General features: G+C 38.7%; 1 protein-coding gene across 7 annotated transcripts in view; it reads right to left on the minus strand.

The window, feature by feature from the left end:
• Nucleotides 1-2,044: 2,044 nt before the first annotated feature.
• rbfox2 (RNA binding fox-1 homolog 2) overlaps nt 2,045-15,441 on the minus strand; it is a 49,875-nt gene continuing 36,478 nt past the window's right edge. For 4 of the 7 annotated variants that reach the window (XM_051706949.1, XM_051706946.1, XM_051706950.1 and 1 more), the window contains 7 exons: nt 14,428-14,515; nt 14,254-14,310; nt 11,738-11,888; nt 11,162-11,204; nt 6,908-6,999; nt 4,280-4,367; nt 2,045-4,170 (listed from right to left, as the gene is read on the minus strand). In XM_051706949.1, the coding sequence (XP_051562909.1) occupies nt 4,126-4,170; nt 4,280-4,367; nt 6,908-6,999; nt 11,162-11,204; nt 11,738-11,888; nt 14,254-14,310; nt 14,428-14,515 (564 nt within the window). In that variant the 3' untranslated portion in view covers nt 2,045-4,125. Of the gene's footprint in view, nt 4,171-4,279; nt 4,368-6,907; nt 7,000-10,787; nt 10,831-11,161; nt 11,205-11,737; nt 11,889-14,253; nt 14,311-14,427; nt 14,516-15,441 lie in introns of those variants that run through there. The other 3 variants (XM_051706947.1, XR_007898163.1, XR_007898164.1) reach the window with 3 other exon arrangements.

Below are 15,441 nucleotides of genomic sequence, written 5' to 3' on the forward strand. Positions count from 1 at the left end.
AGGTGTTCAAACATAATTATCCTCAGCTTTTATGGGCGAAAACAACTGAACTGAAAGTTTGTATCTTTGTAAGTCGTTAAGTCAACATATTTTTGAGAATAACCCACATATATATTTTCATTCTAGTTTTGAATGTCACGTGACATGAAGTGCATGAGGGACTCTGACAGGAACAGGAATGGCGTACTTTTCTGAGGTGAGCCACTTTTACCTCTTACAAAATTATCCACTTTGAATAAGTTAGTAAAATAAAGTGAGTAAAGACCGAGCGATGACTAATAGTATGAAGGCAGTGTTGGGTGTAATGCATTACTAAGTACTTAATTACTGTAATTAAATTACTTTTTTGTTGAAAAAAGTAAGGGATTACTCTTAATTTGTCAGTAATTTAATTACAGTTACTTCTGATGTAATTGCATTAAATACCGTATAGACTCTAGAACAATTCTATATAAAACAATAGTGAATTTAAAATCGAAATTTAACGTCTAATGTTTAAATGTATGTTTTTTAATTTAACGCTGCCCCTTTAAATTCTTTGGCCAGTTCATGAATAATTTATATGATTTATTTGAAAGAATTAAAAGAACAGTTTCACGTCTATCCTTGTATTTTTCATCTGGTCGAGGTTGATCAGGGTTTTACAAAGTAATTAGTAATAAGCAATGCAATTACTTTTCAGACAGAGTAATTAGTACAGTAATCTATTTACATTGTAGAAGATGTAATTAGTAGTTTGTAATTACTTTTTTAGAGTAACTAACCTATCATAGTATGTAGGTTATCTATAGTCAAGTCGGGAGAAACATTCAGAATAACACGGTGGTAATGTTCTGTTTTTTTGTTCAGATCTGCATGAGTCTGTATGTAAGTGACATACAGTTACTGTAAAAAACACATTTCATATGTAATAATCGCCATTTATTTCTCCATTTTTTCTTTTCATTTTACCAGAGAGAGAGGTCAGAGTAGACATCTGTCAACAATGATACTGTGTTAAAGCGACTAGTTTGCATTTATAAACATGCCAAGAATGAGAATGAACAGTAAATATATTAAGCGATGTGTAATTTCATAGTAAAGGCCCCCGCTGCCCTTCCATTCCATTACAATGTGCCTTTTCATCAATGAGGTCAGTACAGTTAGGTCAATTCAATTCTTTGACATTATTCACCTGAAATCAATTGATAATGTCTCCTTATGACCTTTAACCCTTGTGTGACCTTCGGGGCATTTTTATCCTTTTCATTTGTTTTTTCGATCATTTTGGCTGTGTTAATGCCAACAGCATAAATTTTGCCAAAGGTGTGTATTTTTGGGGTTATTTTGATATTTCAGCCTCAGTTCCTTTAATACATCTATATATAATACACTGTGTACACAAAATAGTTACACTTAGGACCTTCAGGACAAAGGGTTAGGGCAACTGCAATATTTGACCCCAGTGTCATTAAAGCATAAAATCATGAATTCTATGATATTATGCTTTCATTCCAGAGCCCTGGCTTCAAAATTTACATTTTTAATATTTTCCACCAGATGGCGCCATTTCTCTCATGTTTAGCCTATGGAGCAAATACAAGCTTTTCCCCTATTTTCTGTTTGCTGTATTATAGAGCACTGCAGGACAACTGAATAAATGATGCAGCTAAAATTGTGTGTGTTGGTATGGATGTCAGTGTGTGTTTTGTATGTGTGTATTGAGAAATTTGTGAGTATGTGTAAAAAACAACAGTGGCATTATGTAAACAAACTGGCATTTAACCTGTTGATGTGCCCCCCCGGATATCACTTTGCTTAAATTAGTTCACATAGGTTAAAATCCTGAAAATGAATATTTGGTAGTTATGATCAGGACTGATGTTGGTTAAAAAATTAACTCACTGAAAGTGGAAAATAATATTAATATATAATATTATGGCAGTTTTCTGACGCTGACATTTTTGTCCTCTAAGGGCCTCTGAGTAACTTATTTAAATTGATGCACAAGAGTTAAACTAGCATTCAAATGGGAAATAAACTAAAAATCAAAGACTCGTGATTGTTTAAAAAAAAAAGTTTATATGGACATTCAGATACAAATTACATCACAAATGGAATCAGAATATGTAGAGAGAGAAAGAGTTCAACTCAAAAACACGGTTACACTGGAAACCAAAGGGGAGTATGTGGAACAGGTATCATATTCATAAGGTGCAAGAATGGAAAATAAAGAGACAGCATTTTTAATCCTTTACTGCACGAATGGAGGGGATTTCAACCGTTTCACTCCATCCTCAGGAGACAAAATGTCACTCAAGAATTCCTTCTCTTCATGGTGAAGAAGTCCAAGTTATCTGTAACGGCACCAACCATTCAGCTGCAACAGGGGAAAATGGACAAAAGACAGAAGAGATACAAGCAAATCTGAAGTGTCTTTTTCAAAAGCATCTTTAAAAGCCAGAATTTAGGTACGGAGACATTTCAATCTCATATAATACTGTGGAAAATGTATGCATAGACTGCAAAGTACCTCTTGAACATAAACGAAAAGCAAAACAAACACAAACGCAGTCTGGTTTAGTGTTGTGGTTAGATTGAGGCCCAGTACAACGTTTCAGATTCTTTGTCAACGGAAAATTTTGAAACTCTAAAATGGCCAAATGTTTTCAGTCCTTGACCAGGTTACACTTACACCTAGAACTTTCTATCTACTGAAATGGATGTCCTGCCAAAAACATGAAATACATGTGTTTTTTCACAGATAAAGAAACTGGTCATGTGACCAGGCGGCCTTCTTGGACTGCTATAAGATGATGTTGCCGTTCCATATCCAGCCTTTTTCAATCCACTTCAAACAATATCAAAAAGCAATTGATACAAAAAATAATCCAAACAATAGAATTACACATACGTTTACACACAATCCAGAATGTGCTCGACTTATCTTTGGAACCAAAAAGCAAAAACACCAATATACTGAAGGGAGAGGACACACTCTGCAAAGACCACGAAAAAAAAACAACTATGTAGTTCTTTAATGATCCACCATCTCTTTGAAATTTGGGCCGAAAATTGCATATTTTACAAAACTATGCTAATAAGCTTGTGTCGGTATTTGACGAAAAGGGCTCTTCAATCCCAAAAACGGACAAAAAAAACAAAAAACAATTGTAAATATTTTCTTAGCATAATTTAAATACTTGCTATAATCATTACGTCGGTGTTGGCGGCTTTTGTTTATTCATGTGGGTTCAGGATGTGTTCTTCCCCTTCAAAGCCAACACACATAACCTTGAGAAACTAATGACGATAATAATAATAATAATTAATAATAATAATAATAATGTTTGGTAAAATTTTGTCTATTCTAGTTTTACTTGCATATAATGACTATTTAATTTTAAAGGTATGCCTTTTCAAAATGGTCTGAATGGAGGTACTGTTTAAAGAACACAAAGCTTTCAGCAAAGACGGAATAATATGACACATCGTCCCGTTTGTGTGCATCAAAGTTCTGTGATTTGTAACAGATGTTAGTGTTTCCTTTCATCAAAGATCTTCTTGGAGAAAGAAAGACTATGATGCTTATTTCTCATCATGTTGCCATGTTTGGGATAATAGCATCGTCCTCCCGCACAGAACCGATGGGATCCACGCATTTCAAGATGATCCTTAAACCAGAGACAAGAGCGCCCAGATGAATGTCTCTTGCGTTTCTTAAAGAATATTGATAATTATTGTAGTGTGAAACAGTGACGGGTGACGTATAAATTTGTTCACTGCAGTCCTGACACTCTGTGCACATGTAGTTCAATGGCCACTAGAGGCAGTCTAAAGCCATTACTGCATGCATATGTGCTGAGAGACGAGCCGAAGGAAGAAATGATTTGAGTTCATCAGTCAAGCAGTTTCAGTCAGATATCTCAGTTACCATTTAGTGTTCGACGTTATCGTGTTTCCTTTTTAAAAATCCACTTTCTTTGATGTGTTGATTTATAGTTGCATTCCTTGTTCAAAGTTTCAATCGTAACAGACATGTTTCGCATTTTGTTTGTCCAAAAGTGTGATTTGAATTTTCCCTCCGAGGTCACCAGCTGTTGAAGTATCAGAGAGACTGAAAATCTGGAAGTGTTCTTGAGGTGTTTAATATGGCGAAAACCGGCTGTATCCTCCTCTGTAGAGCGTCGCCTGTGGAACATAAATATCGGTTAGAAGCCTGTAAGTGAGCATTGGTGTGTTTTCGCAAGCAACTGATTGGTTCTACGGAGCAGGACAGAAAGAAAGAGGCGTGGCTTACCATCGCTCCCACTCCATACGCTGCCGCCGCCGCTGCCGGAGCCGCTAGTGCAGCCGCGTAAGGATCCGCTGCATACACACGACCGTAGCTAGACAAACGAGATCCACAAATCAGAATGGAAATGCCTTTATTGAAGTACTCAGTGAGTTCGTTAGACAGATGCATTTATGAAAATAGATGCTAAGCATTGATGAGAACAGGCCACAAACATTTTTTAGGTTTAAACTTAAACCCGCTATGGCCGCAAAAGACAAACATAACAGTTTTTCCAATAATACGTCATTAACACAAATATGACCACAAAAACGGTCCTCTCGTCATCTTGTTAGGCCAGCAGCCTGCTCTGTGCAAGTATATGAAAGCAGACGCTTCTAGCTACGCAAGCTTAAAACCATGCGTTGTACTTATAAAATGTGCCAAAGTACAATTTATAGTACAACACAAGTATGCAGTGTTGGGGCTACAGCCGCATAAGAGTAAACGGTCTACTACTTTTACTGAGCAAGTTACCTGAATAATAACACATCTGGTGTAATGTCACAGATATTAAGGAAACTGTCGCCCTTTGAGTAGGACTGGATACAAATATACATTTTTAGATGAATTCATTTGAACGATATCCCAAATCGATGAATCCCAAGATCGATCCTTTACTCTATGCGGCAACCCGCGACAATACGTGTAAATCACATGCGACCAAATTTGCGCTATGCGACTAAAAATGTCTGTTATTAGCCACTGGCTGGTAAATGTTACGATTTCCCTCATCCGTGATTGTGTAGTATTGTGAGGAAGAAGTTCACTGCCGTGTTGAGAGTAAAAGTTTGGTTTGACTCGTTCTGTATAACGTGTGTCGAAAGACGAGATCCACACAATCCATTTACCATTGAATAATGTCTCTTAATATCCTTTCTGTTCTTTACAGTCAGTTGTTCATCAAAAACAACAAAAATAGAAACATTTAATTCAAATCTCACATAGCACGGATGCAGTAAAGAAGCCATTCGAGTCCTCTCTCGTTAATATGCGCACATTTACAGACGCTCTTTACAGAAGCGCCGTTTTCTTAAAGAGACAGTTCCGATTTTTAGCATGTATTCAACAAATCAATTAATATATGCAATATAACATATTTACTGATGGAATACATGGAGTTTGTCATTTTTAAAAAGCTAAAATGCAGCCAATAAACCATACATTTTTTTATATTTTCATAATTTACCTAGTTAGAAGGTCCCCAATATAATTAACAGTAACTCAAGAACGCAGTTATTTTCAAAATGATTTTAATTTTAGTTCAAATTTTTAAGCTTTTGACAAGAATGTCCTTTAAATGTAGTCAACATTTTATCATATCATGTCATATCAATTTATTTTAGTCAACTTTACTCTGACTAATTTTAGTCGACAAAAATAACAGTAGTTGACGATCATGTGCAAAATGACAAACATATCAAACTGTGACGAAATAAATCTTAAAATATTTTGAATAAATGTATAAACTACTTTTTTTAAACATGAATATTAAATATATTTATATGTCAGATTACAAAAGCTGAGCTCCTGAAATAATAGCATATAATGAATATACTAAAGTACGAGTTACTTTTAGAAGTTACTCTGTTAAACTGTGTATTCTCAACGCAAGTTGAGCATTCTGACTAGTGCTGAACTTCATTCAAATTCACCTGTTCAGTGTCTTCATTGTCTGTGCAGATGTATGTTGTAATATGATGTTTATGTTATGGATATAGCTGATTAATGTCACATACACCGATCAGCCACAACATTAAAAGCACCTGTCTAATATTGTGTAGGTCCCCCTTGTGCCGCCAAAAAAGTGCCAACCCGCATCTCAGAACAGCATTCAGACATGATATTCAACACAATTGTACAGAGCGGTTATCCGAGTTACTGTAGACTTTGTCAGTTCAAACCAGTCTGGCCATTCTCTGTTGATCTCTCTCATCAACAAGTCATTTCCGTCCACAGAACTGCCGCTCACTGGATGTTTTTTGTTTTTGGCACCATTCTGAGTAAATTCTAGAGACTGTTGTGTGTGAAAATCCCAGAAATACTCAAACCAGCCCATCTGGCACCAACAATCATCCATGTGATTATCTAATCAGCCAATCGTGTGGCAGCAGTGCATAAAATCATGCAGATACGGGTCAGGAGCTTCAGTTAATGTTCACATCAACCATCAGAATGGGGAAAAATGTGATCTCAATGATTTGGAGCATGACATGATTGTTGGTGCCAGATGGGCTGGTTTGAGTATTTCTGGGATTTTCACACACAACAGTCTCTAGAATTTACTCAGAATGGTGCCAAAAACATAAAAACATCCAGTGAGCGGCAGTTCTGTTTATGGAAATGTCTTGTTGATGAGAGAGATCAACAGAGAATGGACAGATTTCAGTGCATGGTTGATATTTTGCCATCTTTTTTCATCAACTTCTTGTCTCATCTTCGTTTTTGTTGGCAAAAATAAAAAAACATTAGTCAACAAACATTTGTCGTCAGTAATTTATTTGACGAGATTAACACTGAACACACGTCAAGCACGTTAATCAGAGCTGCAAGCTTGCAATGCATTTGTGTAATTGCGAAGAGTATTTTTCTAACCTGTCGCTGTAGGCAGCTGCCGCTGCTGCCGCTGCCGCTGTTGGTCCTGCTACTGCTGCCGGCTGAGTGTAACGATAAGCAGCATAGCCACTCTACAAAGAGAGGCACACAGAAGTATTCAAAATTAGCACCAGTAATACACAGCAAATAAAGTGATGAGTTAGCAGGGAAAAATAGATATGAAAACGTACAAGAGAAGCAAATCTAAAATTCATTAACAAGCAATCTGCCACTGATGTTCAGTCAAAGTAAACCGCATTCTGAGAACCGCATGTAGTTCTGTTCCGCACTGTGAATCTTCCTCACTGGCAAACAATGCGCAATCATGAGTATTTCCTTTAATGATTAATTGTAGCTTTTAATTGTTGTTTGTCAAAGAGGGAGACACAAGCAGAGATGGGGATCGTGAGTGCTTTAGCGTCAGTGTCAACTTCACCCCCAAATGCACAGCTACACGCAACCAGGGGTGATCAAATCGATTACTGGTGCCATATACAGACAGACAGATAGTGAGATTAGGAGAACATCCACACAACCACACAGACAGCATGCACCCCAAACTGAACAAAATAACAAGCCATATCCGCCATTCTCTCCTCAGCATTCTACCCTACGGCCAATCGGGAAACTCTCCCACGATACCTCACACTCCTGCAAGAACGCAGCGGAGGAGGGAGGCAAGACAGAGACAGAGAGAGAGAGAGAGAGAGATAGAAGAAGCAGGTGAGTTAAAATGAAAAGGTAAAAAAGGAGAAGAGTGGAGGTAAGAGCGAGAGAGAGACAGTGAGAGAGACAGACAGAGACAGAGGTGAAGTGAAGCAGGTGAGTTAAAATGAAAAGGTAAAATAAAAATCAGAAGAGCGAGGTAAGAGAGAGAGTGAGACAGAGAGAGACTGAAAGAGGGACAGGTGAAGTGAAGCGAGTTAAAATGAAAAGGGAAAAAAAAAAAGAGAACAGTGAGGTGGTGAGAGAGAGAGAGAGACACACACACAGAGAGAGAGAGAGAGAGACAGACAGTGAGCAAGAGAGACAGAGACAGTGAGAGAGAGAGACAGGGAAAGAGAGAGAGAGACAGACAGTGAGCGAGAGAGAGACAGGGAAAGAGAGAGACAGACAGTGAGCGAGAGAGAGAGAAACAGTGAGAGAGACAGACAGAGACGGAGAGAGAGAGAGAGACACAAATAGAGAGAGACAGAGACAGTGAGAGAGAGACGGACAGTGAGCGAGAGAGAGACAGGGAGAGAGTGAGAGAGACAGGGAGAGAATGAGAGAGACAGGGAAAGAGAGAGAGAGAGACAGGGAAAGAGAGAGAGAGAGACAGGGAGAGAGAGACAGTGAGCGAGAGACAGAGACAGTGAGCGAGAGACAGAGACAGGGAAAGAGAGAGAGAGAGACAGGGAGAGAGAGACAGTGAGCGAGAGACAGAGACAGTGAGCGAGAGACAGAGACAGGGAGAGAGAGACAGAGACAGGGAGAGAGAGACAGTGAGCGAGAGACAGAGACAGTGAGCGAGAGACAGAGACAGGGAGAGAGAGACAGAGACAGGGAGAGAGAGAGAGAAAGACAGGGAGAGAGAGACAGACAGTGAGCGAGAGAGACAGAGACAGTAAGAGAGACAGGGAGAGAGAGAGACAGAGAGCGAGAGAGAGACAGTGAGCGAGAGACAGTGAGAGAGAGAGAGAGAGCAAGAGACAGTGAGAGAGAGAGAGCGAGAGAGAGACAGGGAGAGAGAGCGAGAGAGAGACAGGGAGAGAGAGCGAGAGAGAGACAGGGAGAGAGAGCGAGAGAGAGACAGGGAGATAGAGCGAGAGAGAGACAGGGAGATAGAGCGAGAGAGAGACAGGGAGACAGAGCGAGAGAGAGACAGGGAGACAGAGCGAGAGAGAGACAGGGAGACAGAGCGAGAGAGAGACAGGGAGACAGAGCGAGAGAGAGACAGGGAGACAGAGCAAGAGAGAGACAGACAGACAGACAGGGAGAGAGATCTACAAGGGAATTAAGTGTGACTGCATGCCAACACAGATCAAGTTAACATGCCGTAGAGAGAGACAGGGACTCAGGGAGACTCTGGGAAGGGGACAGAATCAGATCCACTCTGACAAAACCCAAAACATCCCGAGTCCTGAGAACTATTGGTAATGCACAAAAAAAAGTACCTGCAGGGAGCTATTAGGACATTGAGTGCGTTTACACGAACAACATACTGCGGGTAAATATAAAAAATAAGCACACAACGCAAGAAAACCAGGATTACATGAGACGAAGTGTGGCCGATTTACCGGCTAAAACAATAAACTGGTAGAAATGTGTCACCGGAATAAATGGTCAAATATCATCTATGAATATGCAAAATGTTGCCACACTGAATGTTAAAATCCTTTTAAATAATGCCTGATGCATGGGTTAATTCATAATAAAAAAAACACATGTAAAAATCAAAAGAGAGAAACTGAATTTTTACTTGGATTGTAAAACGATGCTGAGCAGGTTCAGAAATTTAGTGAGGCTTGGATGCAAAAATGCCTTCACAAGGAATTATTCCGTTTTTTTATTATTCAAAACATCTGATATATTTCTTGAAATATTCTATTATACATATTATGGCATAAATATAAATGAATTAGAAATAATATGCCCTGATAAATGTACATAAATGCCCCTGAAATCTAATCCAGGGGGCAAATATTGAATTTTAATGTAAAAGTTAATTTCTGACACTGATGGGGAGGAGATTAAATAGATAAAATATTATTTTTAATAATTAGTACATCCCTGATAAAGTAGTTTCAATGTAGAAGACTGTGCAAATAAAAAACATTATTTTACATAAAAAAGTAACTTTCATTATTAAAATGTGTATATCGTGATCAGTGTTGGGTGTAATCTGATTACAAATTACTGTAATTACGTTTTAGTCAGAAAGTAGTGTAACTCATTAAATATTTAAAGTCTTGTAGCAACTTTCAATGAAGTTAATTATGTTTAGATACACTACTTAGGTTGCGTAAGTTTCTAAAATATTACTACACGAATTGTTCATTTGTACATCACGTTTGTGACAGCTCAAGGGTGTGTTCCCCCAACAATCATTGTAATGTGTGGTGCCGAGTGTATGATCAACACTCATGATGAACAATGAACAAGGGAGGAATTATAAACATTACTTTGGATTCGTTAAATAGAAAAACTGTTAAGTGTTTAAGTAACTTAAAAGTAAAAGTAGTTTGTAATGTGGTTAACCATTCCATATACTGAAGAGTAATGAGTAGTGTAATCTGATAACAGAATTATTCATTTGTAGTGGATTACTTTTGAGTAACTTGTCAAACACTGATTGTGATGTATATCATTATTATTATACAGTATCGCCCATCCCTACATGAGACTTTAAATCATCAGGTTTTTCTTGATGACAAATCTAAGATGACAGAGTGCTGGTAAAGGTGTTTACATGCAAAGCCAAACAGACAAAAATGTAGGTGTGCCAATGACGTTTATCTTAGACCCGTTTCAGGCACAATAATGAACAAACACTCGTGCTTGTTTATGTGCATTAAGATTGTGCACGTAAACGCACTCAATTTACATTCTCAGAAGTGTAAATAATCTACCACTCTTTGATTATATATTCTCTATTAGGAGTAGCTTCAGTAAGGTTTGATACTGCTGCCAAATTGTGCATGCGCTAAATTGCATTAGATGGTTTAGAGGGGAAATGTGCAGAATTCAAGCAGAATTTCTTTCTCCCCCTTCCATGCCCTCACTCCTGTCAGATTACTGTGAGTTAGTAGGGAAACAGATATTGCAATCTCACACGATCAATATCAAACAAATGTATTAATCAGAAGGAGAGATGCACACTATCCATCTGTGAGCCTACCTGAGGCATTCTGCCACTAACGAGTGTGTCCTGAAACACTATTCTACAGAGAAAACAGAAAAAGCTATCGTCAACCTGGACACACACACACACACACACACACACTCTGAGACACTTGACTTCACACAACAGCACACACTCTTGCACACAGAGCCGTTTGAATCTGTCAAACAAAAATCAAGTGATTCATTAAATTGATTCAATGGTATCATGTTAATGAGATTAATAAGACTTCACATCTGTACTGTGATGTTTAAGTATGTCTTCAGAATGAAACGGCTCTGTGCTGCTACACTTTTCATGCGGCAAAGCACTCGGAAAGAGGAGGAAAGAGAGAGGAAATGAACAGAAGTGACAGGAAGTGTCATACTTACATACAGCTCTGCAGCTCCATAAAACCCATCCTGGTACACCACACTGAGAGAGAGAAAAAAAGCAAAACGACAGAACAAAAAGTGCAGGGAAAAAAAAAAAAGAAGATGGAGGAAAATAAGATTGAAAATAAAAACAAGGATAGAGTGCCACCATGTGGCCATTGAAGGAAAGAAAAAAAGATGGTAGGATAGATGAAGACCACGAAAAAGAGAAAGTGAAAACATTAATTCACACACATGCAGTGCACTCATAAAACAGAACAGAAAAAAATGCCACTTTTATCCCTTTCAGAATCATTTACACATTTAAATTTGCCATGACATGCACTTGAGCCATTCAATTCTAATGCATACAAACTACATTGCTCAGGAAATGGTCATATGTTGAGAGAAAATGGCATTTTTGTGTGTCATTTGAGTGACTCTGATTACATATTTATATCGGCTCATCCTCATTCTGAGCAGCATGGCAGAAGCAGCACACGTTCATGCAGCATGCAGAAAATTTGAGAAAAACCAAATGTGCTGCAAATATATGTGCATGTGCGTGTATGTGTGTGTGTACACGTGTGTTACCCGGGATAGGTCGGTATGGCAGGCTGAGGAACAGCGGCGCGCACAGCTCCGTACACGGGCCGCCCGCGACCCCGCAGATGCGCCCCTCTGAAGGTCGCAGCTGTAGTTGCAGCAGCTGCAGCAGCAGCGGTGGGGTACGGAAACCCTGGAACTACACAAACAGATGTAATCAATCATGCATTCCAGAAAGGCTCGGCTTGTCAATCATTTATATACATAACATGTTCTGACAACTACACTGGAAGCGTCCGATGATGCATCACGCTGCAATGGCAAAGCAGCACGTCATTTCAGAACCAATGATCTGTGAGTTCAAGGCTTGAGTAACAGTAAAATAAAAATACTTCCAACACAATCCCAGGTTAAAGTCGCAAAATAATTGTACACATAAATGTAAATCTCCTTTAAATGTCACTGATCACTACTTCGTTCAATTCAACATTTCTCTCCCATATATTTATATATATATATTTTTTTTCCTCCCCAATTTGGATTGCCCAATTGCACAAGTCCTTGTGGTGGCGTAGTGACTCGCCTCAATCCGGGTGGTGGAGGACGAATCTTAGTTGCCTCCGCGCATCTTATCACGTGGCTTGTTGAGTGCGTTACTGCGGAGATGTAGCACGTGTGGAGGAGGCTTCATACTATTCTCTGCGGCATCCACGCACAACTCACCACGCGCCCCGCTGAAAGCGAAAACCACATTATAGCGACCACAAGGAGGTTACCCCATGTGACTCTACCCTCCCTAGCAACCGGGCCAATTTGGTTGCTTAGGAGACCTGGCTGGAGTCACTCAGCACGCCCTGGATTCAAACTTGTGACTCCAGGTGTGGTAGTCAGCGTCAATACTCGCTGAGATACCCAGGCCCCCATCTCCTATCAATATTAAAACAGACTCCACCTCAGTCACTGGGTCTGCTCCAGCGTACCTAGAAATCATTTCTGCAGAGCTACGTTTCCACCAGAAGCCTGCGGTCGGCTATTGAGCAGTGCCTTGTTGTGCCAACACAAAGAGGCATCAAAACACTTTCCTGGACTTTTGGTTTCACTGTACCTCGTTGGTGGAATGATCTTCCCAACTCCATCCGTGAAGCTGACTCACTTTCTGTCTTCAAAAAACGGCTAAAAACACATCTTTTCCATGAGCACTTAACCATGCACTCATAAAAATAAAAAACAATTTTATATACCTTCTTGTTGCGCTATAGTCTGTCTTGGATACTACCATTCTGATGCAATTGAAACTTTGTAATGCAGCACTTTTCGTAAGGCTGTCTCCTTAAGATGAATGTATTATTCCTCTATTGTAAGTCACTTTGGATAAAAGCATCTGCCAAATGAATAAATGTAAATGGACCTCATTCATGAAACGCAAGCAAAGTGAATTTTTGCGTAAAATTTTCGTAGAGATATTCTTATGTAAATTGCCACATTCAAGTTTTTGCATTTCAAAATGTTAGTTGGGTACAAACAAAATTTTCACCTGCGTAAGAGACATTCTTATGTTTTGTGTTGTTCAAGGCAAACAGTTGTGACTACATTTTGATAGAAGTGAAATAAAATGAAAAAATTAAATACTTGAATAGGTTAAATTAACCTTAACGGACATAAAAGGGGAAAAAAAATGATTGTTTTCTTTTTTTTTTTTTTTTACATTTTATTTCTTTATATTTTTTTATTCTCAACACTGCTACACGGTTACATATTTTGTCTTGTTTGTTCTGCAAAAGTGCTTGGCATGGGGAAAATCGTGGGAAGGTCGTGGGAAGATGCAGGTGTGTTGATTTTCTACAAGAAATTAATAAATACTAAATACCTATACCTTTTAAATGCATTTTTTTTTTCAACACTTTTTATTCCCACCAATAGTGTACAATGGCTTTCCAATGATCGAGATGTAATTTTTTAAATGTCCCTTTATTGATGACTTGACTTATGTTACGTAGATAACAATGCTTTTAGGAAACATGCTGTAGAGATTGCATATAACGTTTTACTTAACTTTGGGAAACCCAGTCCAAGGTGTTCTCATGGGCGTGGATTTTGAATGCGTGTGCATGTACGCCCTGTTTGCGAATGTTTGGAATTCACTAAAAAAAATCTGAGGTGTCCGCGACATTTTTGAATGTGGTGAAAAGTTTTCAGGAAGTCCGTTTTCCCATGCAACTTACTCTTACTTGTTTTAAACAAAGTTTCATGAAAACAACATACCCAAATTAAAAGGCCAAAGACAATATCATGAGCTGACCTTGATGTAATTGTCAGAAGTTAATTAAATATATTCTAAAACAAAAAAATTACACATATTTGTAAATAAATTCATTTCATAGGAATCAAGCGGCTGGAGTATCTATGCAGCAAGGTAAAAATAGAAACCAGGCGTTAGCAGTTTAGATGGCTCCACTGACTATAATGGGGGGGGTTTAGTTTTGTCACATCTCAACACACTGCATGTGTACGGTGTAGACGCATTGTTAGAAAGCAGACGTTGTAGCACATGCAGAACATCTCACCTGCGTAGAGCTCCGGTCCATACATGGCTCCCACCATTGGACTCAATTTCCACCCAGCTAAAGCCAAAAAACACAAAGTTCAGATCACCTGCCTGACTTCATCAATAACAACTGTGAGGAACGAACAAAAACTAAAGCTTCAAAACAGAGAGAAAAGCAGAAAAGTTATTTTACCGTAGGGCAGCGTGGTGAGACCTTCTCCATTAGCATACGGACTAACCAACTTCTTATTTGTCATCACTCGAGCTGTGGCGTTATTGACCTGTTTATCAGAGAGAAAATGATAATCTGATTAGCAACAAAGGAAATGAAGCATTCTTACATATATACTCCAAGAGCCTACAGTGAATGATAATTCTGCAAACACAACTAAATATGTAAAGTCTGCCGAGAATTTATCACATATTAAAAGTTCACAGATCACCAAAACACTAAAGATTTAAACTGGTATCTAGAAACATCCTTTAATCATACAAAAGGAACTTATTACAGGTACAGCAGAAATTGTGAACTCATTGATATTCCCTTATATTGATTGCTTCATGCATCATAAAACTCCCACCGATTTTCAAACATTCAACACAAAAACCCAGAAATCAATGTGTAAAAGCAAACGAAAAACAGGACATTCCATTGCTAAAATGGAAGAAAGAGATAAACAGAGAGATCACACATGACAAAATCAATACACTGTGCACAGCATTTAGCAAAATCACATTCAGCCAAATACAGTTCATTAACCAGAAATGAGCATATCAGCCAATCAGCAAGCATCAGATGCAGCCTATGGACCAATCCAAATACTCTGCAGCCTACTCCCGCGCCCTCGTAAAACACATCATACCGAGAGGGGGGTGTTCAGAAACAGAGGGATGCAGGAAAGAAAAAGAGCCAGTCGACATTCAATGAAACCACAAAAACAGGAGAAGAAATAAGAGAGACAGAAATAGACTAAGAACGATCCACCCAATCAGAAACGTCAAACTCAAAAAGCCATCCAGTTTGTCATGAACAAGTACACCAAAGTGCATCAAATTAAAGGAAGCCTGTGATTGGTTGTTGTCAGACCTTGTGAGGAGTGACGGAGTTTATGGGTAAGAGAGAAAGAGAGAGAGAGAGAGAGATGCATATGCTACATGTCACAATAAATGAAATCATGAAGACGGAAAACACCGGCAGGCATCAACA

The sequence above is a fragment of the Myxocyprinus asiaticus genome, chromosome 9 (genome assembly GCF_019703515.2).
Source record: "Myxocyprinus asiaticus isolate MX2 ecotype Aquarium Trade chromosome 9, UBuf_Myxa_2, whole genome shotgun sequence".
NCBI classification, from domain to species: domain Eukaryota; kingdom Metazoa; phylum Chordata; class Actinopteri; order Cypriniformes; family Catostomidae; genus Myxocyprinus; species Myxocyprinus asiaticus.